General features: G+C 48.5%; 1 protein-coding gene across 1 annotated transcript; it reads left to right on the top strand.

The window, feature by feature from the left end:
* The first annotated feature begins 815 nt into the window (after positions 1–815).
* Positions 816–26,540, top strand: LOC133351609 (outer dynein arm-docking complex subunit 1-like). Its single transcript, XM_061566932.1, is given in 19 exon segments — positions 816–1,044; positions 2,084–2,161; positions 4,018–4,117; positions 5,912–5,945; positions 5,947–6,096; positions 11,175–11,276; positions 12,459–12,572; positions 14,146–14,213; positions 14,530–14,602; positions 14,604–14,718; positions 16,028–16,240; positions 16,453–16,601; positions 17,482–17,572; positions 18,676–18,758; positions 20,265–20,433; positions 21,150–21,313; positions 22,059–22,162; positions 23,476–23,566; positions 26,158–26,540. Coding segments are annotated over 18 exon segments (1,911 nt in total). The 5' UTR covers positions 816–1,044; positions 2,084–2,097; the 3' UTR covers positions 26,185–26,540.
* Positions 26,541–26,819: the final 279 nt, after the last annotated feature.

Raw genomic sequence — 26,819 nt, 5'->3', positions numbered from 1 at the left:
TTCATAATATTGAGCACTTGGCTGGCATGACTGAGGTCCTGGGTTTGAATCCAGGCAGCCACACGTGATTAACCTGGGTTCGAGCACTGTCATCAATGATTACACACACAGACCAACAATGTATAAAGTGTAAGTTTGGACTTTGGCTAAATTCCGAACTTGGAGAATTTAAAGGGTGTTGGTTTGGTTGCTGTGCAGTCAGTGCTTATAGCAGTGCATGTGGGAAATTGCAGCCACTCCCAGGGTGAATGTGTTACTTGAAAGGCTCTAAGAAGTAGTTCTGCCTGTTCACCTTCTGCAGGCCGTTATCTCACACACAGGATGCACTGCACATTTCTGCAGGAGTTCCGAATGCACGCATTTTCTAAGGGAATGTCGCTGAATACACAATTGAAACACGTGTAAAAACACACTAAACATAAAACTCGATTATCCTCATGAGCAAAACTACCTGAATTGACTTAAACTTGCGGGAGCCTCCCAAGTTTGACATCCCAAGTTTTGACTTGCACATTGCTCTTCCTCGTAATGCCATTATGGGCCCTTTATCAGCAACCGTCTATTGCTAGGCTCGGTGCGTCCCTGTGAACGGGAGAGCGTGGAAAGACCAACATGCCCCCGCTGTAGCGATAAGACCATAAAACAAGCCGCTGCACGCAGCGACGCGTACGTGGGTTACATTTTTGATATTAAACCGCTCCAGTCGACCACTTGTCACCATAGCAGCCAGACTCTGCAACTCCCCCCCCCACTGCCCGTCCCTGAGAGGGGTGGACACGCGAGTTTGCAGCGCGGAGACAACGCTTGCACGCGGGAGGGCGAGGCAGCTCACGACTTGGCGTGGGAGGATTCGCCTCGGATTGACTCCGTCAAGGATCGCTCGCTCGCTCACCTCCCTCGCGACCACTGTCTCTCGCGAGCGATCCTGCGATCGCCGTCGATCGCACCGGCGCAGGGCAGAGCGCTTCGCAGGCGGGAGGGGAGCGGATCGAACGTTGGTTCGGAGGAAAGCGAGCGAGGACGGCTTCTTGCTGCAGGCACTTTGTGAGTTTTGTGCAACGCACCACCGGAGGTTTTTTTTTTTTTCCCGCAGAGTACATTTTTTGTACGTTTAGCAGACATTGCAGGCATTTCTCTTCTCTTTGTGGGAACATTATTCTCAGTAAGTAAAAAACAACTGTTTTTATGTGTGCATGTTGAACTTTTTTTGCATCGTACGTAGCCAAACGTTCGAATCGGAATTGTGGGCGAAGACAACAAATAAAACACAAAAAATACTTTTGCCTTTTTACAAGATGTTGAGGCCGTTTGTTCTTTTGCTTTTACTTGGAAAGCTAAAATTTATCACCACCAAAACACTGTTAGCTCAGCAACTTTGATGTGAACATTTAAACGTTGCTGATCAAATCCCCGCTATGTGGAAGAAGATGTTATTGCCAAAGAACACAATTGCCCATGTGTGTCGTGCATGCTTCCCACCAAATCCGATTCGTCGATATGCATTAAGAGTAACTCAGGTGAGATTTACTTTCTATAGTTACAGCGTATGAGTTATTTGCATGCCAAAAAGCCATCTCGGCTTTAGGGGCATTTTCACTATTTGAGACGTACACTGTAGACACTTTGAAGACGTGGCGATTCGTGGTTATAAAAATGTTGTGATTTTTTTTTTGCTTTACTTGCATCCAGTATGTGAATCGATTAGGACTGGAATCCAAATAGAAATAATGTATCCGCCTTTGTTGATCGACGAAAAATGGTGTTGGACATACTTGAACGAACTGACGTTTTTATCTACGCTGCAACAGTGATTGTGCCGTCCGTTCACGTCTGTACGTATGTGTCACTTGACACCCTATTCCATCTCACGGGAACGATCCAGACAACACTTTTAATTAATAATAAAAACAATATTATCTAAAGCTGTAGACAAATGCCATGAAAAGTACACTTTTATATTTCATTATCAGGGAAGATTTTGAATCCTCGACTGTGAGGATTGCCCAATGTGTAGAGCTGTCCCTGTTGTTTCTGCAAACCGTTGAGGTTGTTTTTCCAAGTCTCCGCTGTGCCCGTGTGACAGGATTCGGCGGCACCATGAGCCCAGAGAGGAGCTCTTCCCGTCGGCAAGATTCCGCAGATCGTGACAGTGACGCCGAAGGTAGGACCCCTCACTCGTGGGTTTATTGATAATCATCGCTTAACCTCTCTCACGGAGTACTTTCTGGGTCGCCGATCGACTGGAGTAGACACGTGACTAGTAGCCCGCAACCATAGCGACAGGCATACTGCATGTGGTGTACCGGATGCACTAATATTTTTCAGGTCACAGAATCCAACACACCCCAGTTGAAGTGAAGCCCTGTTTAAAATATTTATGTTAAATTATCAATAATCTTTCGATTTAAAGCTTTCGTGACTGCAGAGATTCATCTTCTTGGTTCTTTCGGTAAAGTCACGTAGAAGGGAAGTAATAAAATAATGAAAATAAAACATAATAAAATAATTCTCACGACGTTTCGACCACAACGCAAGCAGCCGTCCTCAGGTGAAGAATGAATAATAATCTAAAAATTAATAATAATAATAATAATATCAATAATCTATTCTATTTAGGATTTATATAGCGCCATATTTTAAAGAGACCCCTTGCTTGCTTCGGAATATTTGTGCAGTTCCATATTAATGAGTCGTCGGCTTTAGTTTGGGAGGACACCATAGAATCAGAATTTTTTTTACTTGGCCAGTCCCATGGCTAGAACGCTTGGTCAGCCCTGGTGATCACCCATCCAAGTATTAACCAGACTCAACCCAGCTTAACGTCTGAAGTCTCGTGAGATTGGGCGCATTCGGGGTGATTTTGGCGGATGAAATCTGTGAAGCTTGCCTTTTTGAAATACAATTTTAATGATCCATGACAAACTGGTAATAAATGGCTGACTGCGTAGACAGACACGACGTTTCTGTTATTTTCTACCATCTGTATCGCGCTAAAAATAACACCGTTGTAAGGCTACAGCATGTTAAAGTATGCAGCTGGGTTTAATGGCTGTGCTAGTTGTGAAATCCAGTGTTGAATACTGAGCAGGTGGGTGTGATGACAAAAGTTATTCGCAGAGCAGCTAGGAGAACTCCAAACCGGCGACACGGCCCATCTATCCCCACCTATCGCTTGGCCACAGTGTTTATCTTTTTTATGAGACAGGCCATAAAAATTGGCGCGGCATTTTCATTTTGATGAGACAGGGTTAGGGTGGTGCAACAATGGGCTAGGTGAGCGATGCTTGTAGTGAACAGAGCCACTGTGTTGCAGAATGACAGAAACCAGTTCAGACTCCATATCTTGCAAACCCAATGCTCATGCAGTATGGACCCAATGCAGCTCTTCGTAGCGAATTGTTCTTTCTTGTCAAACTTGTTTTTCTCGCAAAAGCGTTCCTCCGTCGTGGCCGAGCTGGAGCGCTTTTGCCACTTGTTGCAAGACATTTGCGGTTCGACCCCCGCGGCCGCCCTGGTTAATACTGCGGGAGGTATTAACCGCAAATATGCAGTGTCTGCTTCATAGTGGACGTTAAGCATTCTCTGGTGGTTTTTTTCTCTCGAAACAGCAGACACGTGTATGCCAGAGTCATGATCTGACTGTGAATTACCTGCAAATGACTCGGTTGCGAGAACGTATCTAGCGACAATTGCCACATACTACGAAACTACCCCGGACTTTATCTACGAAACACAGCGCGTTCGTGATAGCCTCACGCAATAAAAATGCCACGAATATCAAATGGGATTAGCAATGACTTGATTTGATTTTGCCCGCCAACAACGACACAAACAGTGCGATGCAATTCAGCCGTTTCTTAAAGGTGCCAATCTTGTCCACGTGTCTGGTGAGCTGTGACCGGTGAGCGTTTGCAGGAAGCCCGGTGGTGAGGTTGCCCCCACTTACTGGCGAGCGGTTTTCGCTGTCTTCGTTGCTATTGATTTTTGACCGATGGTTGCGTGCGTTGCGTGGCCCAGGTGAGAAGGAGTACCTGTCGCTGGTGCAGCAGCAGAGGAGGCTGCAGAGCGAGCAGCGTGTGTACAAGCGAGAATCAACCTCCGAAATCCGCAAGCAGATGTAAGCGGTGCAGAGGACACAACGCACCTGGCACACGGGCACCAACAGTGGCGTAGTAGTGTGGTTGGCATGGGCCCTGGTGAGGTTTTTTTCTTTCTGGATATATAAATGACACAGGTTGTCATAAGTATCACGAGGGGTTTCCTACTCAGTTGGATCATGGGCTGGCACTCACCGCAAATGAGCCGGTTGTGAAAATTCCACGATCCAATGGCAGACAGCCACTGTCGACTTCCTCTAAAGGTGGTATCTATTTTATCGACACCAATGGAATGATGGGTTGAGTCAACCCCCTCCCCTCCCCAATCGGGATTTGAATTCGCAAACCTTCCGATTGTTAGCAGTATACCCTTGCCGCTGCGCTTACACTGCCAGATAATGATCATTAAAATCAATGCAAATGTATACTCGAGCATGGTACAATTGTTTGGCGTGAGTCTGTTGTTTGAATTCATTGTGAAAATGCAGCCTTGTCAATTTTCAGGTGTCTTGGGGGAGTTTCTGCTGTTTGTCAGGTCCAAGGACACGTTGACTTCAAAGTAAACACGGATCTTTTTTCTTTTTTTAGTTTCTTTCTTCAGCTAGAGGTGGCAAAGAAGTGTCTACTGATGCGTGCATGTGCGGGCATGTTACGTGTTATGTGTGTGAGAGTGTGTCACGCGCGTTGTGTGTTGATAACTGGAGTGCAAGCATAGTGGTCTTGACACCGCTACAATAGTATAAAAAACCTACATTGACTCGTGGCAGCGAATGTTAATTGAAAAGGTTGTGTTTACTTAACTAGGCTGACTTGGGAACGAAAATACATTACATGGCATGGCGTTTATTCACCAGCACTGGAAAGACACGGACAGTTGTGCAACAGTGGAGCCGATTCCACTATCACGTGACAAGATTGTTTTCTTTTTCCCCGCCCCCCCACATAATTATTTTCCAATTGTGCCATCGGCATTTTGTCACAGGCAAATTACATTCCCGTTCGGTACGTTGGCAACTAGCAGTGCACCACTCTGTGTCGGTAGAACGGCGCTGGAAGATGATGCCGTGCCACAACAAATGGTGGAAGTTCAGTAGACCTCTCTATCCATATTGGAGGCGCAGCCTTCCGTATGTGCTGCACGGTGTTCATCGTATGTCGTCAGAGTGAAATTGTTGCAGGTGGAAGTAGTCAACGTCAATGATAAACTAATTTAATATATCTTCTTGGTTCTTTCGGTAAAGTCATGTCGAAGGGAAGTAATAAAATAACAAAATAAAAAAACATTTCTCACGACGTTTCGGCCACAATGCAAGCAGCCGTCCTCAGGTGAAACCAGGTCTGTCGAAGGCGACAGCGTCTGACGCGTCTGACGCTGTCGCCTCGACAGACCTGGTTAATTATTGTATTACTTCCCTTCTACGTGACTTTACCGAAAGAACCAAGAAGATGAATCCCCGCAGTCACGAAAGCTTTAAATCGAAAATTAATTGAATATAGTTGGGTTTTTTTATGCATTCATTTGTGATCAGCTGAGGCCATCGATTTTATTTTTGTTGTCCTTCCTCCGCACCTCCGATTAGTACGGTTGGCTATGCGCTGTGCGAAAGAAGTTCAAGCTGCATGCATGTGACTCGCTACTCTTGGGCCGGCCGATACCCGGATTCAAACCAGAATCTAAGCGGTGCCGGCTCAGCTTCTGTGTCTCATGAGCCACCCGGCCACCTCCGCTCAGAGGGGGGTGGCTCTTTCCCCTTGAGTCCCCGGTGAGGCTGCCCAGAACGGATGATGAATGTTGTTGTCTTTGCGATTGCTAGGCAGGAGCTGTCTCGTCTGGAGGAAGAGAGAAAGATCCACTCTCCAGAAGCTGGCAGTGGCTGCCAGCCATCGAGGAGGACAGAGGTACAGCGCGGGAAGAGTGTCCTCACTCCTGGCAAGAAACGGACATCTCGATGAGCAGATTGAGCAGGAGCTGCAAAGACAGCAAATGCTGGACGACCAGGTCAGAGGCTGTCTGGTTGAGTTTGTGGATTAAATGAATAATTATTAATCATAATAATGATGTATTATTTGTAATGCACTTCTTTTTGTTCACTCTCTGGGAGAGAGGGAACGATTCTAAGGCATCAGAAATTGCAGACAAGCCGGAACTGGTGCCAACAATTTCCCAAGCTCTCGGGTCCTACACCGAGATGTTTGGCCGACTCCGTTAATGAATGTTTAGTTACCGCTGCTGGTGCTGTCTGCTTCGCTTCAGAGAGCATGTTTAGATGAGAAGCCACCCGCAGACAAGGGTGTGTGACCCGTGCACTTTCATACTCGAGGAGATGGTCCAGTTTCAAAGACAATGCATAAATTATCAGAGTATTTTTTTTTTGCATTTGACTGCAAGTATTGTGGTTAATGTAAGCATGATTCCTTGCAAAAGGTGTCAGTTTTGTTGCCAGAAAAAAAGGGGAAAAACCCTATTAGTATATTTTGGTACTGGCAAAGGAGGTCCCATGATGTAGCTGCTAACCCCGAGCTCTCATTACTCTGGTAGTGCGTTGTCTTAGAACTGTGCGCCTTTGGCGTCATCTGGTCGAACACCATATGAGACTAGACTCTAAAGAAAGCTGTCTCTGGTGTGGACCAATCAGTTTCAAAGACAATGCATAAATTATCAGAGTATTTTTTTTTGCATTTGACTGCAGGTATTGTGGTTAATGTAAGCATGATTCCTTGCAAAAGGTGTCAGTTTTGTTGCCAGATAAAAAAGGGGAAAACCCTATTAGTATGGATGGGCTTCCGTCGGGAAATTGCTCTGATTCTGAGTGTAGTGTGAGATGTGGTGTGAGATGTCGTGTGTGGTGTAAACGCCCCATTGCAACATCGACCCCTACAGGGCCTACGACGCCCATTTGCGGACCGGTGCTGCTCACGCCTTTGTGTGCCACGTGGGGACGGTCGCCATTACGATGCCCTAGGCGAGGCTGCTGCGGGACAATGGAATGGCAGAGGTGGCCATGGGATGAAGGTTATTATTCACGCGATTGGCAAATATGTTCAGGAGCTACATGACAATGCAGAGGTCTACTGGGCTTCAGTAGAGCGTTTGTGCGGCTCTGCTATACTTCTGGTAGCCTTCGCACGGTCTCACGGTGGCCAACCTGATCATCTCTTTGGTTCTTTCGGTAAAGTCACGTAGAAGGGAAAAAAAACTATAATAAAAATAAAACAATACAATTGTATTGTTTTAATTTTATCATAATAAAAAATGTTTTATTGTTTTACTTTATTATAATACAAATTAAAAATACTATTTTATTGTTTTATTTTTATTATTTTATAGTTTTTTTCCCTTCTACGTGACTTTACCGAAAGAACCAAGAAATATGAATCCCTGCAGTCACGAAAGCTTTAAATCAAACTTTAACCTGATCATCATCGTCATTGTCACAATCCATGGGTGGATAGCCCTAAGGGTGTCCACTGGACATTTCATAATTTGTCTCCACTTTCCTCTCTGTCTTGTGCCAATATGCCCAAATAGTGGCCACATCTTTCTGGCACAAATCTCTTCTGTCGTCATCAAGCCATCCTCTGTGAGGTCTTCCTCTTTTTAAATCCTTTATATTAAGTTCACTTGCTTGCTTGCTTGCGTGCTTGCGTGCTTGCTTGCTTGCTTACGACCATGTAAATCTTTCGGTCGTTTTTTAACCCACTTCCCGTGATCCAATCGAGCTGACATTTTGCACACAGACTCGTTGTGCGTGACAATAAATTTTCGTGAAATTTTTGTTCCAAAATTTTACACTGTTTAGGGAAAATGTTTTAAATATTTTATTACCAATTGCTTAATGGTGGCAGACAATCATCTGACCCATAGGTGGCAGCCATCGCAAGCCAGAGGACGAGAGGACTCTAGCCGCCACGCATATAAAGGATTTATAGTGAAAAACTTTGTTTTTACGGGTTAATTTTTTCCAGTTCCTTCCATTTTTCCGAAGAACATACTTTTAATTATCCTGCTGTTGTTCATCCTACACATGTGTCCAAATAGTGCCAGTTTCCTTCTCATCGCTGCCTGCACCATCAGGTCTTCTTCTACGTGCAGCCTTTTTCTTATTTGCTCACTACAGCTTAGATGCAGTATCCTTCTGTAGCAATGCATTTCTAGTGCCGACATCTTATCTCTGTCAGTATTTTTCTAATGTCCAAGTCTCGCAGGCGTACAAAGCTGTACTGAAGATGTTCAATTTGATTTTGTAGCTGATTCGCTTGCTTCTCCAAATGTTATTGGATCCTGCCAGTACTCCTTTTGCCTTTCGTGATCATCGCTCTCTTGTGTTTATTCGTCTTTTCACCTAACCTTAAATACAGCTCCAACGAATACCGTAATCTCGGCGAAACGGACTATCATTCATTCGGGCCAAGCTGTTGTGCTAGGTACATTGGGAAGCTGAAGGATTTAAGTATCCTATAAATACAAATCTTCACCCCTTGTCTTTGCTGTGTTTGTGCGTTCAGCTGGTTTCCAAACGGCCCGTGTGGTCACGCATCGTTGCTCGCGAGTGGCCGTAAGCCTCTGGGGGTGGGGGGGGGTCCTGTTGGGAACCCTGCTTTTCTAATTTCCAGAGAAGCGTTGACCCACGCAGAGAAGCCACAAGTTAATGCTAAACTTGTGTCAATTTGCTCCCTACGCTGGTATTGACGCAGAGAAATACTTCCATCACCATGCCAATGCCGCCCCCCCCCCTTCTCCCCAACAAAACTTGGATTGCTCGTTAATCATTGCTGACCCTTGCAAAATTGGAGTTGTCGTTGAACCCGTGAACTGTTTTGGCATTGCTGTTAAAAGAGCGGAGAGTTTCAAATTTGTAAACGATCATTTTAAAACCCTTCACAACAGAAGCGTTTGTGCAGGCCAGACAACAAAAAGGTTGAACAAAACACATATATGCGGGTCTCCTGTACAAAAGCCTTCGGCCTTGTCTAGACCACCAACTCGAAAGAACTGAATGTGTGGCCATTTTTTTGGTTGTCTACGTGCGCTCAACTCGTCGAGTGTTGGTCTAAACGACAAAATGGCCACACATTCCGTTCTTTGGAGCTAATGTTCCGGAGAGGTTTTGCACGTGCAATGCTGCACATATTTGCGTGCGGTGAAAACTACGAGGGAGAGGCTGCAGGCTACAGATCGATATTTCTGGGAAGTAATAATCATAGTAATTCAATTTGTACAGCGGCTTTTCATCAAGGATCTAAAAGCGCTGTACAGGACACAGCAGCAGCAGACACTCAGCAAAAAATAATATAATAAATACATTTAAAAAATCATTTACCTAAATTAACTAATAGTTTAATAAGCGGAAGCGCGTAAATAGGTTTTAAGGAGCATTTAAAAAATATCTACAGACTCGGAGATCACTCCGATAGCTCGTGGAATAAGAGCGTTCCATAGCCTGGGAGCTACACCGGAAAAATCTCGGTCACCCATAGACCGAAACCTCGACCTGGGAATACGGAGAGAAAATCTGCATCCCCAGATCTTAGGGACCTTGAGGGGACAAATAGATGCAGCATGTCAATGATGTAGGCTGTGTGTCTGTCCATCCGTTTGTTCATTCGTCCGAGGACACTTGTCCACGTTTTATATATGGAAATTGCAAAACCATTCAACCAAACACTATGAAACTTACCAACACAGCTTACAAATATCAGTACCCATATCTCTACCATTTAGGGGCAAGATTGACTTTGAAATACCTTCAAAAAGCACTTTTACAACAACTAAAAGTAAAATGTGTGCTGTGAGGCAGTGGGATGATTTTCTACACAAGGTCGTGGGTGTAAGTGCACAAATGCCTAAATGTGCACTTGTGAGTGTGCGTTCGCGTGTTTTTTCTGAGCGCGCCTCTTTGTTGCACCTAAAAAAAATAGAGCCTCCATTACTGGGTCCGTATTACCAGCTTGTTTGGACGGTGTAATCCACTGTGTCATTTGCAAGCTGGGTTTATCTCGGCGTGGCGGTGCAGACATATACAGCCCAGGCCTGTTGTCAATCCACCGCCGGATAAACGCCTCGCCCACGACGCCGTGCAGGTCGCGAGGGTTATTCGAGGGAGCATCGGTATGGGAGCGCATGATACAAGTGCGATTCAACAAGGAGTTGTATTGCACTGCCCTCTGCTCTCGCAGCAGCATACAACACCGGCGTTATCCATGGCGGTAGCCAATACGATTCCTATCCAGGCTCAGACCTGCTTAGCTTCCGTCATCTGATGAGAATTGGGCGATTTGCGGGTGATTCGGCCGTGGGCGATGCAGACGCTGCCAATTAATTCCGGGTGCAGGAGTTTTGGGGGAGTTACCACAAATGGAATGTGTGTGTGTGTATGTGTGTATGAATGTGTGTATGTATGTGTGTATGTATGTATGTTGTGGGGAGCGATAGTGGAGCGGTTAGCGCGCTGCGCTATAAACCCGGCGACACGAGTTCGATTCCCGCTCACGGCCAACACCAGTGACGATTATCTGAACCGGTCCCGGGCCTCCCCTAGGTCGACTCAGCCTCAAATGAGTACCTGGTGAGGTGTGTAAACATTGCCACTGGGGAGACAAAGGCGGTCGGGCGTGGTGCTGGCCACCCACCCCCTCGTGTACCGTTCTGGCCTTCATAGGTGCTCGCTAACAGCACTTGCCCCTACGGTCAGTTCAGGCTATATGGGGGATCTTTGATCTTTGATGTTGAACTTATTTCGCACCGTACGTCGCCGACCGTGCTAATCGGAGGTGCGGGTGAAGGACACCAAACTAAACAAACTAAACACAAGAAGCAGCTGTAAAGAAATTGGTTTGTCAATCTAGATGATTTAAAAGCGCAAAGCTCCAGTGGCTTCCCATAACATCGGAAGGAAGAAGCGTTCCAGACGGCCGCAGAAGCGCATCTGAAAGCGCCGCCGCCTTAGTTCGATGGCAGCAGCCAGGAGGAGCTGCTGCGATGATGACACCGGGAGGGGGGGGGGGGTTCCCACGACGAAGCGCACGCAGCGCGACATTGTTGTTCCTCTGCGCGTGACCACCACCCGCCCAATTCAGATCGGGGCCATGGAGAAAAACCTTGAGCGCAAGCGAGCGGCTCCAGTGAAGCAGCTCCACCTGCACAGCAAGATTCACAACGCGAGTACGCGGCTGGACACGGTGAGCGACTCAACAGCAGCAGCATCAGCGTTCGTCCATGAGCTCGTAGGCTTTCACGAGCAGTGTTATCCGTAATCGAGTTGTCGTCAAAGCCGCCACCACCCGACACAGCCGATTCATAATGTTTGTCACAGTAAACAAGACGTGCCAATTGGTTACTACTTCAGCATACCCGGTGTGTTTCGAGAGTAAACTAACAACATTTACAATTCGACTACGATGTCTCGCTGTGTTGGGTGGTGGCGGGATTAATGGCACGTTTATATTTACGCGATCCAACCCCCCCAAAAATGCCCTTTATTATGAGCTCAGTAGCGATGGCAGGTACAATTGACTCCATCACGACATTCACAGTCACAACTTTTCACTTGCATACAACAACTAAAGTCACAGCCACAACTTGCTTTCAAGTTTTATATTTGAAACTACTATAAATAAAATACATTCTCTCTATCTCTTGTTGTTTAGAAGTGTCTAGTTTTACGTTCATGAATATTAATTAGGTGGTGGGTGTCGATCCCAACCTTGACGACTGCTGTATAATTGGAGTTTGGATTTTTCTCCGAATCCTCCAGGTTTTCCCCTCCGCATTTAGAAACATCACGCGTTTAGAGTATTTGGCTGCTGTAAACTCCACGCAACGATAAGCCATTACGTTGAGTTATCATTTGTGGATAGGTTGCTCCATAGCTCAGTGGGCCTTACCTGGTAAAACACAAACAGTTGTTTGTAATGGTGGGTGGAAGATGTGTGCTAGAGAGGTGCCACGTGTGTAAGGAACATTTTCACTTTGACTTGTTTTTCTGCCTGCTTGTCCACAGCCGTATGTGTGCACGTCTAAGTGTTAGCCTTGAGCGGGCAAGTAAAAGAATGGTGGCACAGTGGCTAACGCACTGCATTACGTACACCCAGTGACCCAAGTTCGATTCCCGCTCGCAGCCAACGTCATTGACGATTATTTGAACCGGTCCTGAGCCTCCCCTAGGTCGACTTAGCGTCAAATGAGTACCTGGTGTGGTGCGTTAACGTCAGCACTGGGGAGACAAAGGCGGCCGGGGGGCGTGGCGCTGACCAATCGTCCCGGGCTTCGACGACGCTCGCTGACAGGACTCGCCCTCTCTGATGTGTGCGACCACGTGGGGCGGGATGTGGGGCGGCGGAATCTTTTATCCGCGTGAGCAGACGAATACGAAGCTGGGTGAGCAGCTGACGGAGAACGGGCGACTGCGAGGGGACATCGACACCCTGCGTTGCGAGCGCGACAAGTTCCTCGTCGTCCACAGCAAGCTCGAGAAGGTCGCCCGCTTCTTCACCGACGACGATCGCCTCCCGTTTCTAGCTTTGCAGCGGGGTGGGGGGAAAATGTTTTGTTGTAAAAAAAAATAATTGTAATTCAAGAAAACCAGAATACAAAGTAGATTCCAAAGGGGAGGAATTTAGAACTTCTTTCGCACCGTACGTAGCCAACCGTGCCAATCTATGGGTCTTTGTGAGTCTCTATGGGTCTATTGGTGTCTCTATGGGTCTGGGTATCTGCGGGTTTCTGTATGTACGTATGTTCAACTTGTTTAGCACCGTACGTAGCCAACCGTGCCAATCGGAGGTGTGGGGGGAAGGACAACAAACTAAACACAAAAATCAGAGTTCTAAAGAAATTAATTTTCAATCCGGATTTAAAAGTACATAGCTCCAGTGGCTTCCAAATATCGAAGGGAAGAGCGTTCCAGACGGCCGCGGAAGTGCATCTGAAAGCGCGCGATGTGGTGAGCGTCTTTGTTCGATGGCCAGCGTGTACCAAACCTGGAGTGATGCACCCTCAAAATTAAGAACCGGCCGGAGGACATCCGAGCTCACGGCCGTACCGCGGCCAGGGCAACAATCGGGAGCGGGCTGTTTATGGGGGAGGGGAAGAATAATGGAAGAAGGGGGAGGGAGCGATGGGGAATAATATAACCAAAACAGAACCGGAAATAGAATAACATACACTCTATGTGGGAACCTTTTCCTTATCGAGGATCGAGTTGGTCTGGAACACGCAAACACCTCAGCGGTGTCCACCTCCGATCGGCACGGTTGGCTACGTATGGTGCGAAAGAAATTCAACATGCACACGCACACACGTGTACAATTATGAACCCGAAAGAAAATCGCGGCTCACTTTTACGCGGGCACGAACGAAAACGCCTGCCCGTGCCTTGGTCTCGCGAAGGCGTTGGTGTTTGGGTCGCAGTTCCGCAGCAGACACGACGCTAAGATGCAGCGACGGGCACCGCACTGTCTGTGGGCCATTTCGAAGCGCAGGGCCTCTCACGGGGCCAGGGGCCATGTGACGTGAAGACGCGGGCCGAATACAGCACCGTGGGCCATGTATATTTCACACTCCTGCTTTACAGATGCCGTTGTTAGCGAGGACCTATTAGGGTCAACACACCGACATGCAGAGTGAGTGTGGCATACAGCACCCACACGCGGAGTGAGTGGGGCGTACAGCACTCACGCCCATCTGTGTCTCTCCCATCTCGGTGGCGCAGTTTGCCATCGTTCATAAGGCTGAGCCAAATCGAGGTGCTAGGGGGATGTCTACCCAATTTTTATATATAAAAAAATCAGTCCTAGATACGGAATTTCAGTGCCTCCACTTACATTATTTTCTGGCCAAAAGTGACACCACATTACGTCAGGTAATGTAACTTCCGTGAGCATGAGAATGCCTTAAATAACTCCATCATCTAACCGATCCAAATATCTGAAAAAATACCCGGAATTACCCTTTTTGATCTGAAACTCGTCTTATTCGAGGTACGGGCAGGTCCAGGGTCATATTCGGACAATGCCTACACCGACGGTTGTGCTGTCATGTCACCTGCAGGAGCTCAAGGACCTGAAGAAGGAGATGAAAGCATCGATGGAGGCAGCGAGCGAAGCTCACCAATCGAGGTGAGGCAGCCATCAGTCACGACCCCCTGCTCCGTTTGACAACGACCTGGCTGGGGATCACGATGGGCACAGGGCAGACATTATTTAAAAGGAGACGGAGCTGGAAAACTCTTCAACAGCCTCCAGTCTTGCACTGTCGTTATACGCGAAATGTGCGATTCACACGAGCATCTCCAGGACGTATCCCTCGCGAATAACGAGGGAATGCTTTTACTCGAGCGCTTTAAACATACGGGAGTGGCGGTGGTGTTGTTGTCCTTGAGCGCTTTAACGGAACGCCTCGCCGTGACCGCCTCGCCATGACCGCGCGGCGCAGGGAGGATGCGCAGGCCAAGCTGAGCCGCGTGCGGGAGCAGAACGAGAAGGAGGTGGAGATGTTCCACGCGGAGATTGCGCGAGCTGCAGCTGGCGAGTGACCACGAGGGCGGGCTGCAGCGCTTCCTGCTGGAGAAGGACAAGCGGCGAGTGTCGCAAGACGAGCTGGAGCGCAGCCAACGCAAGCTGGGTCAGCGGCCCCTTTGCAATCGCCACCCTGCTGCAGGCGAAAGTTACAGAGCCGCCAGGCACACTGAGATAAATCCCCGCCGCTCATTGGTCGGTGAAAATTGGTAGCCGCTTTGTCAAATAAATATAGTGGTCGTTTTATGAATGGGCTGGTCCCCCGTCATAGGAACGTGGAGTTTTAACCACTGGCTCAAGACTGCTGATGGAGTTGGGCAATTCTCCGCACTCTCGTTGAGGACGGCGATGTGCATGCGCATACACGCGCGTAATAATGTATGTACATGTATATTTATACCTATTTGTGTTTTAACTAATTTTGCGACTTATTACAAGCCCCAGTTTGGTACGTCAACATTTGCTAATTTACTGGATTCAATGTTTTAATATATTCCAATTAAAATAACATTCGGAATTATTTTCCCCCGCCGTGATTCCACGCCAGACCTCGGGATAATGAAACAATGATCTGCTATTTTGTATTGGATAGTGCTGAGATAATAATTACCTATTTATCCAGCAAAGCCACACTGGGTCCAAAGACTTTTATTTTCAGGAGGGTCCTGCATTGGGATGTTTGGCCAATACTGTACAGTACTAATCACGTTTGAATGTTTTTGGCTATGGGAGGAAACCGGAAAACCCGGAGGAAACTCTTACAGAACAGGGGGAGAACATACAAACACTGCAGGAATCTAACCCAGGCCCCGACTCAATGTGTGCAGTTCGGTTGCTTTCCTCCGCACCTCTGATTAGCACGGTTGGCTACGTACGGCACGAATGAAGCTCACCGTGCATACAATTTGAGGCATAAGCGTTACCACGGCACCACTACGCACAAAACAGTTTCCGTAGACTACGGCGCAGCAAAATTAATTGTTGTAGTGCAGCGTGGACCAATGTCTATGCTCCCTGTCTTTACCCCCCCCCCCCCCACTGATGTACAGTTAAATGTTAAATGTTCTCCACGAGTGGGAGGGGTTGGTAACACGCGGCTCCTTAAGGACCCTGCTGCTTCCCCACGTTACTCATCAAGGACCACCCTCTCGTATTCACCACGTGCTTTGCGGCTCTTGAAATATTTTTTTTTACCGAATTCGAACAAAAAAAATTATGTTATTGTTTTTTTTCGGTCGCCGACCCCTGCCCATGACACACAAAGCGAGCGGGGCAGGGGTGGGGCCCTCATCCAGCAACGGATTGACAAACAAAACAAGCCGCGCCGTGTACGTGCACCCCATTCACCGGGGAAACGCAAGTTTTGTCTCGTCCTGAAATCGTCAAGAACGGCGGTCTCCTTTTTACATCGGCAGACGAGGCGAGACGCAAGCGCTTGGAGGAGCAGCGGGAGGCGGTGGCGCGGTACGATGCGGCGTCTCAGCAGATCGCGGCGCTGCTGGAGGGTGACGGCTCCCCCGGCGGCGGCGGCGGTGGCGGCACCGGCAGCCCCAGAGCCGGGCGCGTGGCCAAGGGCAGCCTCGCCGAGCTGAGCGACACCGATGTCAGGCGGCTGCAGGAACTGGCAGGTACGTGGACACCCCCCCCCCCCCGCCGCCTCCCCCCCGGTCCCCGAAAAAAACCCCAAAAAACGCTAAAACCCGAAAAAACAAAAAAAACACTCAAAACCGAAAAAACACGAAAAAAACTGACTGGATGGGATATGCTTTGCGCCCCGGGGAGTCCTCCCTCTGCCACGTTGCCCGAAACGTCTCGCCCCGCCCACCGGTGTGTGCCGCAGGGATGAGCCGTCGCAGGTCGGTGGCCCTGCCGGCGTTCCTGCACGCGTCGGCGGGCACGGAGGCGGAGGGGTCGCGCCGGACGCACCGCCGCATGTCGACCCTCGCCCTCGCACTCGGGCTCGACGATGGCGAGGGCATCCGCGAAGCGGTGGGGGGAGACGCCACGCACCTGTACACATCACCTGTACACATCACCTGTACACATCACCCGTACACATCACCTGTACACATCACCTGTACACATCACCCGTACACATCACCTGTACACATCACCTGTACACATCACCTGTACACGTCACCTGTACACATCACCTGTACACATCACCTGTACACACCCATAGACACTGCACACACCTGTACCCACCTGTACCTACCTGTACACATCACCTGTACACATCACATGTGCACATCACCTGTACACACCCATAGACACTGCACACACCTGTACCCACCTGTACCTACCTGTACACGTCACCTGTACACATCACCCGTACACATCACCTGTACACATCACCTGTACACACCCATAGACACTGCACACACCTGTACCCACCTGTACCTACCTGTACACGTCACCTGTACACATCACCCGTACACATCACCTGTGCACATCACCCGTGCACACCCGTACGTATCACCTGTACAGAGCTGCACATCACCTGTACACCAGTGACGATTACCTGAACCGGCTGCACATGGCCTGTACACAGCTGCACAGACACACACACACCTGTACGCACTTTAATGGTCGCTCGTGTCACCCAGCGCTTGACGACTGTGTATATGCGCGTGAGTGTGTGTTGTGTACCGTATAACTTCAGTTGAGTTGGGGGCACAGGGCTCGGTAGGCAAAGTAAGAAGGGTTCAGGGACCGCCTTGATGGCATTACCGGCCTTGTCCGTTAACTCAGCCGACGCCGACTCCTGCTTGTTGATGAAGAGCGGTCCCTGGCGTCTGCCAAGTGGGAAGTCGAGGTGGGGCTCTCTAGATGTTGCCATGCTCCAGCGTCGCGTATTCACATCTCTCAGATCCGGCGCTCCCTGGAGAAAGACGGCGGCACTGGTGATCGGAGCGGGCAGGAGGTGGATGGGGAACTTTTCTACTCCAAGTTTATGGAGCGTGAGGCCAGCACTGTGTGAACACACACACGCGCGCGCAAAGATCCCCCGTGTAGCCTTAACAGACTGTAGGGGCAAGTGCTGTTAGCGAGCACCTATAAAGGCCGGCACGGCACACGAGGGGGTGGGTGGCCAGCACCACGCCCGACCGCCTTTGTCTCCCCAGTGGCGATGTTTACACACCGCACCAGGTACTCGTCTGAGGCCGAGTTGACCTAGGCGAGGCCCAGGACCGGTTCAGATAATCGTCACTGGGTGTTGGTCGTGAGCGGGAATCAATCTCGGGGTCGCAAGGTTCGTAGCGCAGCGTGCTAACCGCTACACCACCGCTCCCCACACACGCACAGAAAGACAAAAATCCCCCTTATAACCTTAACAGACTGTAGGGGCAAGTGCTGTTAGCGTGCACCTATGAAGGCCTACACACACACACACACTTACACACCTGTTCATGCTCGGAACTCGACAACATTATCTGCTTCACTGTCCCTGTACTGAGCCAGCATCCTAAGTTCAAAATCACAGCACACAAAAACACCCTGACACGTTATGTTAGGGTTTTTCTCCTCACTAAATTCGGCTGAATTCCATCTGTGAGAATTCAAAATGTCACTTTTTCGCTGCCATGCAGCGAACGTCTCTGTGGCACGGGGCGTGGGGCCTGTGCAGTGCCTCCCAGCGTGGATGAGCAACGCACCGATGAGGAAGAAGGGAAAAAAATACTCTTAGTTCTTTCGGTAAAGTCACGTAGGTAAATAATGAAATTAAAATTAATAAAAAATAAAATAATAAAAACCACGACGTTTTGGAGGCAACACAAATCTCCGTCATCAGGTGGGACCATCACAGCCAGATTTGCTGCATCAAGTGAGGCAGGGATTCAAGATGCAAGCTCTTAAATACAAGTTAAGGGGGAGGAGAGGAGGGGGGAGCTTATCAGAATGTGGTCAGATGTGAGTGTGAAGCTTCAAATCTAGAATTAGGGTAAAAAAAGTTTGTTAATCGGCGGGATATCACCTGAAATGGCACACGGAGCACAAAACGTGGACAAGCAGTCACGGAGGAAACCTTGGATCAAAGGATTATCGATGCTTCTTTCCACAGGGGAAGAAAACAACTTCGCCCTCTACAACTACGTCTCGGAGCAGAGTGCGGCCATCCAGCAGCTCAACGATGAGATCGACAAGGTGGGTGGGACTGCGGGTGCCGCTGTGGCTGAGGACGTACGGGGAACGCTGGCGCAGTGGGCCACGCAATTGTTTTTGCGATTCGGGTGACCGGGATTTCACTGCACGCCACGGACAAATTCATTGGCGAGCGGTGTAGGTCAAATCGGCCTTTAAATTAGTACCTGCCACAGTTCGGACGCCTCGGTGTGGGTGTAGCAAAGGCAGCCAGGCATGATGCTGGTCACACCGCTCTCTGATGTCCTGCTCCGACCTCAGAGACGGCTATCGAAACGATGATGACTGCCTGCCGGGGCGAGTTCAAAACGATAGAACGGAAGGTGAAATCGTTCATAATCAACGTTTTTGGGTTTAGATCGCGTTATTTATAAATGTGTCGTAACCCTCCACCACCCGACACGGCCAATCAGTAAAAAAGCGTCACGTTGACAAAAGACAAATAGTTCACTGCTTTAGCCCACCGGTGGGCTAAATGTTGTGGCTTCAACACACCGGTGGGCTAAAGCAGTGAACTATTTGTCTTTTGTCAACGTGACACTTTTTTACTGATTGGCCGTGTCGGGTGGTGGAGGGTTACGACACATTTATAAATAACGCGATCTAAACCCAAAAACGTTGATTATGAATAACATTGGTCGCGAAAGCCTGCTGCGTGTTAAACTGGTGAAAGAGTTGTTTTGCATTATGACTGACGAGACCAATCCTGGCCACATAGCGTTTATATCGCACTTTGGACAGACGTGGACTGAATCTCGCATTGCATATTTGGTCTGGTGTTTTCTACAAGTGCTGCTACCGCATCTGGTTTTGAAGGCACACCATTTCTCTGCGTCAATGTCTGGCCTCAATAGGTGTTCGCTAACACCACTTGCCCCAGCAGTCTCTTAACGCTTTAAGGGCATCTTTGTGTTAGCTCAACACATTGCGCTGCAAATTTGGTGACCCGAGTTTGATTCCCGCTCACGACCAATAATAGTGGCGAATATTTGAACCAGTCCTGGGCCTCGCCTAGGTCTACTCACCCTAAAATGAGTACTCTACCCGGTGCGGTGTGAAAACATCAGCAGTGCGGGGACAACGGCAGCCCGGCATAGCGTTGTCCACCCCCGCGCCCCTTGTGTGCCATTCCAGCTTTCATAGGTGCCCACCAGAGGTCGCAACCGGGTACCCGATACCCGTACTCTACCCGATACCCGGCTACCCGTACCCGGCCGGGTACGGGTACGGATAGCCGTTTGCGACCCTGGTGCGGCCGGGTACGGGTAGGCCGTGAGTCACTGGTGAGTCACCGTTTGTCACTAATTTCGGGTAGGGTACGGGTACGGGTAAGGAACGGGTACCCGTACCCGGCCGGGTACGGGTACCCATTTGCGACCCTGGTGCGGCCGGGTACGGGTAAGGAATCAATACCCGTTTGCGACCTCTGGTGCCCACCAAGGGCACTTGCCCCAACAGTCTGTGAAAGGCTACGCGGGTGGATCTTTGCCCCCACCCCCCACGCGTCAGCTGACGGCCGAGCTGCGCGACGGCCGGCGGAGCGATGCGGAGCGCGACTCGCGGCTCGGGGACGAGGCGCGCCTGCTGGAGGAGCGGGCGCGAAACGCCGGCCGCGAGGCGGAGCGGCTGCGTGGCAACAATCGGCGGCGGCGCAGGATGGGCAGCCAGCTGCAGAGCGGTAGGCGGGTCCCATCCCGGACCTCTGACGCCTGCTGTATAATAAGATAATTGTTTTTTTTTTATCCTTTATATTAAGTTCGCTTGCTTGCTTACGACCGTGCAAATCTTTCGGTCGTTTTTTACCCCACTTCCCGTGATCAAATCGAGCTGACATTTTCCACACAGACTCGTTGTGCGTGACAATTAATGTTCGTGAAATTTTTTTTCCAAAATATTATACTTTTTAGGACAAAAATATTATATTTAATTACCAATTGCTTAATGGTGCAAAGCAATCATCTGACCCATAGGTGGCAGCCATCTCAAGCCAGAGGACGAGAGGACTCAATTATCATATTTTTTTGCTGGCAAATGAGGTACCAATGGTGCCTGCTGTATATTTGGAGTTTGCATCTTCTCGCTCTCTTCTCTCTCCCAGTGGTCGCGTGGATTTTTCTCCGGTTTTTCCCAGCACATTTAGAATCGGCATCACGTGTTTAGAGTATTTGTCTGCGAAAGTTCTTCACGTGATGATAAGCCACTTCGGTGAGCTATCATTTGTGGCCAGGTCGCTTCTGAAAAAAATCTATAGAGCTCAGTGGGCCTTACCTGGTTGAAACAAATGTTTTCACTTAGTTTAGACTCGAAGCGTCACGAAGCCACAGAATCGCTCAGCCATGCGTTGATTTTATTAAGTTACGTTCTACCTCTCTCTCTCTCTCGGTCTCTTCCCAGAGATCAGTTCTCTTCTGAGTCACATTGGAGGGTCTGAAGGCTCAGCTGGGCTCTGTTTTGGCCATGGCGAGGACTTATTGGAGCAGGTGGTGATGACCACCCTTGGCCATGTGGAGCAACGAGCCAACGAGCTACTGACAGCTCGTGCTTATCAGCACTACCAGGTGAGGGTCTTCACCTGGTGCGTCTCAAACACTGCCACTTGTTGCTTGGCTTTGCAAATTGCTATGATAGATCCACTCAGCCAGTTACACAGCCAGTTACTCAGCTGCCTAGTCAAACTACCACCTAGCTACATCCCATCAGCTAACCAACCACCCAGATAGTCACACAGCCAACCAGCCAGCTGTCTCCACAGCCAACCAGTCATTCCGCGCTCCAATCAGCCAGCCAACTAAATACCCAGCCACTTAACCACTCAACCAGCCAGCCAGTCAACCACTTAGCCACCTAACTCTCAGCCAGCCACTCTTTCAGGAAGCCACACAATCTTCTAATCAGCTACCCCAGCTATCCAGCCAGTCTCCCAGTCACCTGCTACCCACCTAGCCAGCCACATAGCCACCCAGCTGTTCAGTCAGGCACCTACTCAACTAGTTTAACACGTAGGCTTTCGCTACCAATATAATTCGTAATAAAGTTTTTGGATTAGATTGCGTCTATATAAATGTGTCGTTAACCCACCACCGGACACAGATAATTAGCAAGATTTGTCAGATAAACAAAAAGTGCCAATTAGTCACTACTTCAGCACAACAGTGTGTTGGAGAGTAAACCCACAACATTTGCAAGGTCCCCCTATCGCCTACTAAACTCGCCACACATCTGACCAACCATCCGTCCAGCCGCCTACCTGCCCAGTGCCTGCCACGTGAGTTGTCCTTGTCACGTGACGTGTGCCTACAACAGGATGCGGACGCGGTGCCGGAGCGAGGTGGCTCCACGTGGCAACTCCTCAGCCTCCCCCCACCGACCCAGGCTGCGAACTTTGACCTTGAGCTTCCATCCACCAAGTAAGGGATGCGCTCGCATCGACAAAAACGCTTCCTCGTGCTGCACGACTTTGGGATTTTCTCCCTAATCTACTTTCCCAAGTTCTTGTAAGCTTACTCAATTCCAGATCTATAACTCTTATCTCTTGCCGCCTGCTTGGCGTTTTAGATCTGTGGGGTTTGTGCATCTGGTTTAACAGAGAGAAACATCTCTGTCGCAGTGGGCTTAGCCCTTTTCCGTGTTTTTGTTACTCTTCTGGGCAAGTGGAGACAGCATTGTGTCGCAGTAACCTTGCGTTTTGTCTTTTTGTGAACCGATTTCAGCAAAAACAATGCACAGCGATCAGCTATTTAGTGAAATCTGATGACAGCCACTGGCATTTGACATTCATACGCGATTGCTGTTGGGAAGTCTTATTCTCCAAAACTAAAGTTGATACTTGTTGGCATAATGTTAAGCACGTCGACAATTAGGATTGTACGTCTCCGCAGGTTTCCGTGCTGCAAGGCCGTAATTGGAATATATATTGGGGGGGGGACACATTGGGGGGGGACACATCCTCCTCAATATATAATCAAATATGCTAAAAATGTCCCCTCCAATATGTTGCCGTAAAAATATTTTTTTAATAATAATTGCGATGCTATGTAAATACAAACAAATATTTGCTAACCCTTGGCCACAATATCTGGACTTGTCTTCATATAAATCAATGCATAGATTTCTGTTTATATGATTGTGGTTATGGTTGTACTTTATATCTCTGCTATTACATACAATGAAACAAGAAAAGGTAAAAAAGAAAAAAACAGATCAATGTAATACAATACACTATTAGACATTATTGTAAAAAATAAATAAAAAGTCCATCCCATATGTTAGTGAATTTCTTTATATTTTAGATAGGAAATGGCAGAAAATGAGTTTAAAAATTTAGATTTTTTTTTTCTGGGGGGGGGAGACCCCCAGACCCCCTGGAAGATTTGGTCCCCCCCAATGTTGACTCCATGGCTACGGCCTTGCCGTGCTGTGTATCTCTCCGATGTGTTCTCTCCAGGTTGTGCCGCGTAGTGTTCGACTAAAGTCTGACCTTTCGCTCCCAGCACGTCATGCCGAACGGCACGTGGCACAACCTGAAATCACACCGGAGAGCTAAATAAAAGCGTACTTCGGTAACACCATTCGCGTAAATAACGGTCGACTGCCGTGCGGAGGGATACGTGAGCTCCAGCGTATTTGGCCGTGTGCATCGGAGCGGTTTCTAGAGGTCATTCTTGGAGGTCGCCTGCTCATTGCCGCCTCACGACGCGGCTGTGTTTCTCGTTGTGCTCAGGCTCGTGAGCGGCAGCGACAGCGAGGGGGGGAGCAGCGATGATGAGCAACTGCTGACGGACACAGAACTCAGGGACAAGGCTTTGCAGTCTGTACGCACTCTCCCCTCCCTCGTGGCATCCGATGTGTATTAATCATCATCACAATCATCATCATCAAAAATCGGTGGCTACCATAATGTATGTTGAACTTAATTTGCCAGTAGAAAAAAATGATAATTGTTTTTTTACACTTTTATCTGGCAACAAAACTGACACCTTTTTTACAAGGAGTCATGTTTGCATAGACCACAATACCTGCAGTCGTAATGCAACACAATGTGAGTCTAGGCTCTAAGGAAAGCCGTCTCGGGTGTGGACCTATCAACTTCAAGGACAGTGCATCATTATCAGAGTTATGTTTTTTGTTTGCATTACGACTGCAGGTATTGTGGTCGATGCAAACATGACTCCTTGTAAAAAAAAAGGTGTCAGTTTTGTTGGCAGATAAAAGGGTAAAAAAACAATTATTATGTTGTACTTGTTTTGCAGCGTATGTAGTCAACCGTGCTGATCGGAAATGGCGGTAAGACAAAAAACTAAACACGAAAATAATAATGATCAGTTATCGCCATCAATCGCCATCATTAGTGGTCGTCACCAGTCATGCTCACTCCACTGCTGGACGAAGGCCTCCTGAAGCCGCCGCCGCCGCCGCCACCTCTCATGATCTTGCGATGCAACAATCCATCCAGCATATCTCCCCAGGCTGCACGCAAACTAAATTCATTGCTCCATCTCCCTCGGTGGACGCCCTATTGGACGCGCTCCATTCCTTGGCTGCCAGACCTTTATTATTCCTGACCACTGTGCAATCATCCCTTCTCGTAATGAATGCATCTCTACAGGTTCGATTAACGGGGGTGCAAGATTTTAGCTCAACAATGTAGTGATTTCATAATAGAGGTTTTTGGGTTAGATCGTATAAATATATAAACGTGTCGTTAAAACCCACCGCCACCCAAAACCTCTATTATGGATGATATTGGTCGCGAAATCCTACGTGTTAAACTGAATGTAGTGAATTGTTTCAGTTCAGAAACAGACTTTCTCGACATTGCGGTGCGTGATAGCGCCTCTAGTGGCTGATCGAGTCACTTCGCAGCCAGTACACGAAGCGAGTAAAAGACGCAACATCGGAATGCTATGAGACATCTCCTTTACCAGTGGCAAAATATAGTAATAGGTTTTTACCCTTTAAACTGGTACAAAAACTGACACCTTTATACAAGGCATCATGTTTTCAATAACCACAACACAAGCAGTCAAAATGCAAACAAAAAGAAACAACTCTGATGATGATAATGATATGCACTGTCCTCAAGTTGATTGAAGCTGTCTCGGGTGTGGACCAATCAACTTCAAGGACAGTGCATATCATTATCATCATCATCAGAGTTGTTTATTTTTGTTTGCATTTTGACTGCTTGTGTTGTGGTTATTGCAAACATGATGCCTTGTATAAAGGTGTCAGTTTTTGTACCAGTTTAAAGGGTTAAAACCTATTACAACATCGGAATGCATAACACAGTCATTATCCCCTGTGCGATGGCTGTCGTGTTACTGAATTACCGCGGTCCAGTCGCAGGGGCGGTTTCTTCATTAGGGCGATTGGGCGACGCACCACCAATCTCAACCACAGAGTCACGCTCGCCGTTACTGTGCCTCTGGATATAGTCCAATCAGCGTCATGTCACGTTCTGTGGAGTACCGCCTCTTTTTGGGCGATTTCACTCCGGCTGAGAATCGCCCCGAGTGTTCCCATAGACTTACATTCAAAGATGTTTTTTGTCGAACGGCGGGCGCTGCAATGCATTCTCTACGGCTTCCGGGAGGGCTCGCACTAACGTGCTTACGTCATCATACGTAAGCACGTTTCAGTCAACAATATTATTTGTCGCCACCTAGTGGAATCTTTAATAAAATAAACTGAGAGGATTGTAATAATAGTGAGTATAGAAACAAACAAAGAGATGTATTGTAAGAGTCACTTTATTTTTCATTAATATTAAAGTAGTGAAGTTGCCTTTACATGCTTAAGCTGTCAATTTATCCATTGCATGGGTGGACCTTATCCTTATCAATCATCCAGACATTTGCCCCCCCTGAGAGATTTTGCAGGAGCCGCCACTGCAGTCCAGTGTTTGTATGCTGGAATTCGACATTGGCCGAATCTGTGGTGGCCGCAGAGTTCACGTACACCCATTGCGCAATGAACGCACCACGTGTCATGAGCTTAAGAAGCGATATTGCTGGGGGGAGGGGGAAACAATCATTGACGCATCATCATTTCACAACCCCCTTCTCTCACTGCTGCGAGAGTTCATTTCGCTTTGTCGGGGCAGCTTGATGGATGATTCGTTTCTGCACGTGTGTGTGTCTCTGTGCGTGTGTGTCTGTGTGTGTGTGTCTGTGTGTGTGTGTCTGTGTGTGTGCGTGTCTGCGCGTGTGTGTCTGTGCGTGTGTGTCTGCACGTGTGTGTCTGCGCGTGTGTGTCTGCGTGTCTGTGTGTGTGTCTGCACGTGTGTCTGCGTGTGTGTCTGCGTGTCTGTGTGTGTGTCTGCGCGTGTGTCTGCGTGTGTGTCTGCGCGTGTGTCTGTGCGTGTGTGTCTGTGCGTGTGTCTGTGTGTGTGTGTGGTTCACAGGTTCTTCGCCACGAGACAAAGGAGTGAAGAAGAGTCTATGCACGCGAGTTACAAGGCATTATTACATCCGTTCAGAATTTTAAACCGACACGTTCTGTGTATGACAACAACGAAATTCGCAACAATCAAATGTGTGCGACACAGACTGCAATGAGGCTTGTTGTGATGGCCACAAATCTTGTTGGTTTGTTAGTGGCCTTAAACGATAATGTGGTTACTCTTTGGTTCTTTCGGTAAAGTCACGTAGGCATCAAATAAAATAAATCACGACGTTTCGATTGCAACACAAGCAATCATCATCAGGTGGGAAAACCACGGCAATAATTTTTTTTTTGCTCAAGTGGGAGAGAGAGTTGCCGTGGTAAGAGGTTATATAGGCAAGAAAGGGGGAGGGGCAAGGGGGGAGAGGGAGGGGTGGGGGTGTGGGGTAGGGGGAGGGACAGAGGTCGCAAACGGGTTTTGATTCCTTACCTGTACCCGGCCGCACCAGGGTCGCAAACAGGTGCCCGTACCCGGCCGTACCTATACCCTACCCGTACCCGGCCGTACCTATTCCCTACCCGGGTATCGGGTACCCGATTGCGACCTCTGAGATGAAGCCATGTTGCAGGCGCGGGTGGGTTTCTAGGAACTTGAATTGTGAGAAGAGACAAGACGTTGGG

This window comes from Lethenteron reissneri, chromosome 38, assembly GCF_015708825.2.
Source record: "Lethenteron reissneri isolate LAM-NWPU_2019-01 chromosome 38, ASM1570882v1, whole genome shotgun sequence".
NCBI lineage: Eukaryota > Metazoa > Chordata > Hyperoartia > Petromyzontiformes > Petromyzontidae > Lethenteron > Lethenteron reissneri.
This window is presented reverse-complemented; position numbering and strand designations above follow the sequence as displayed.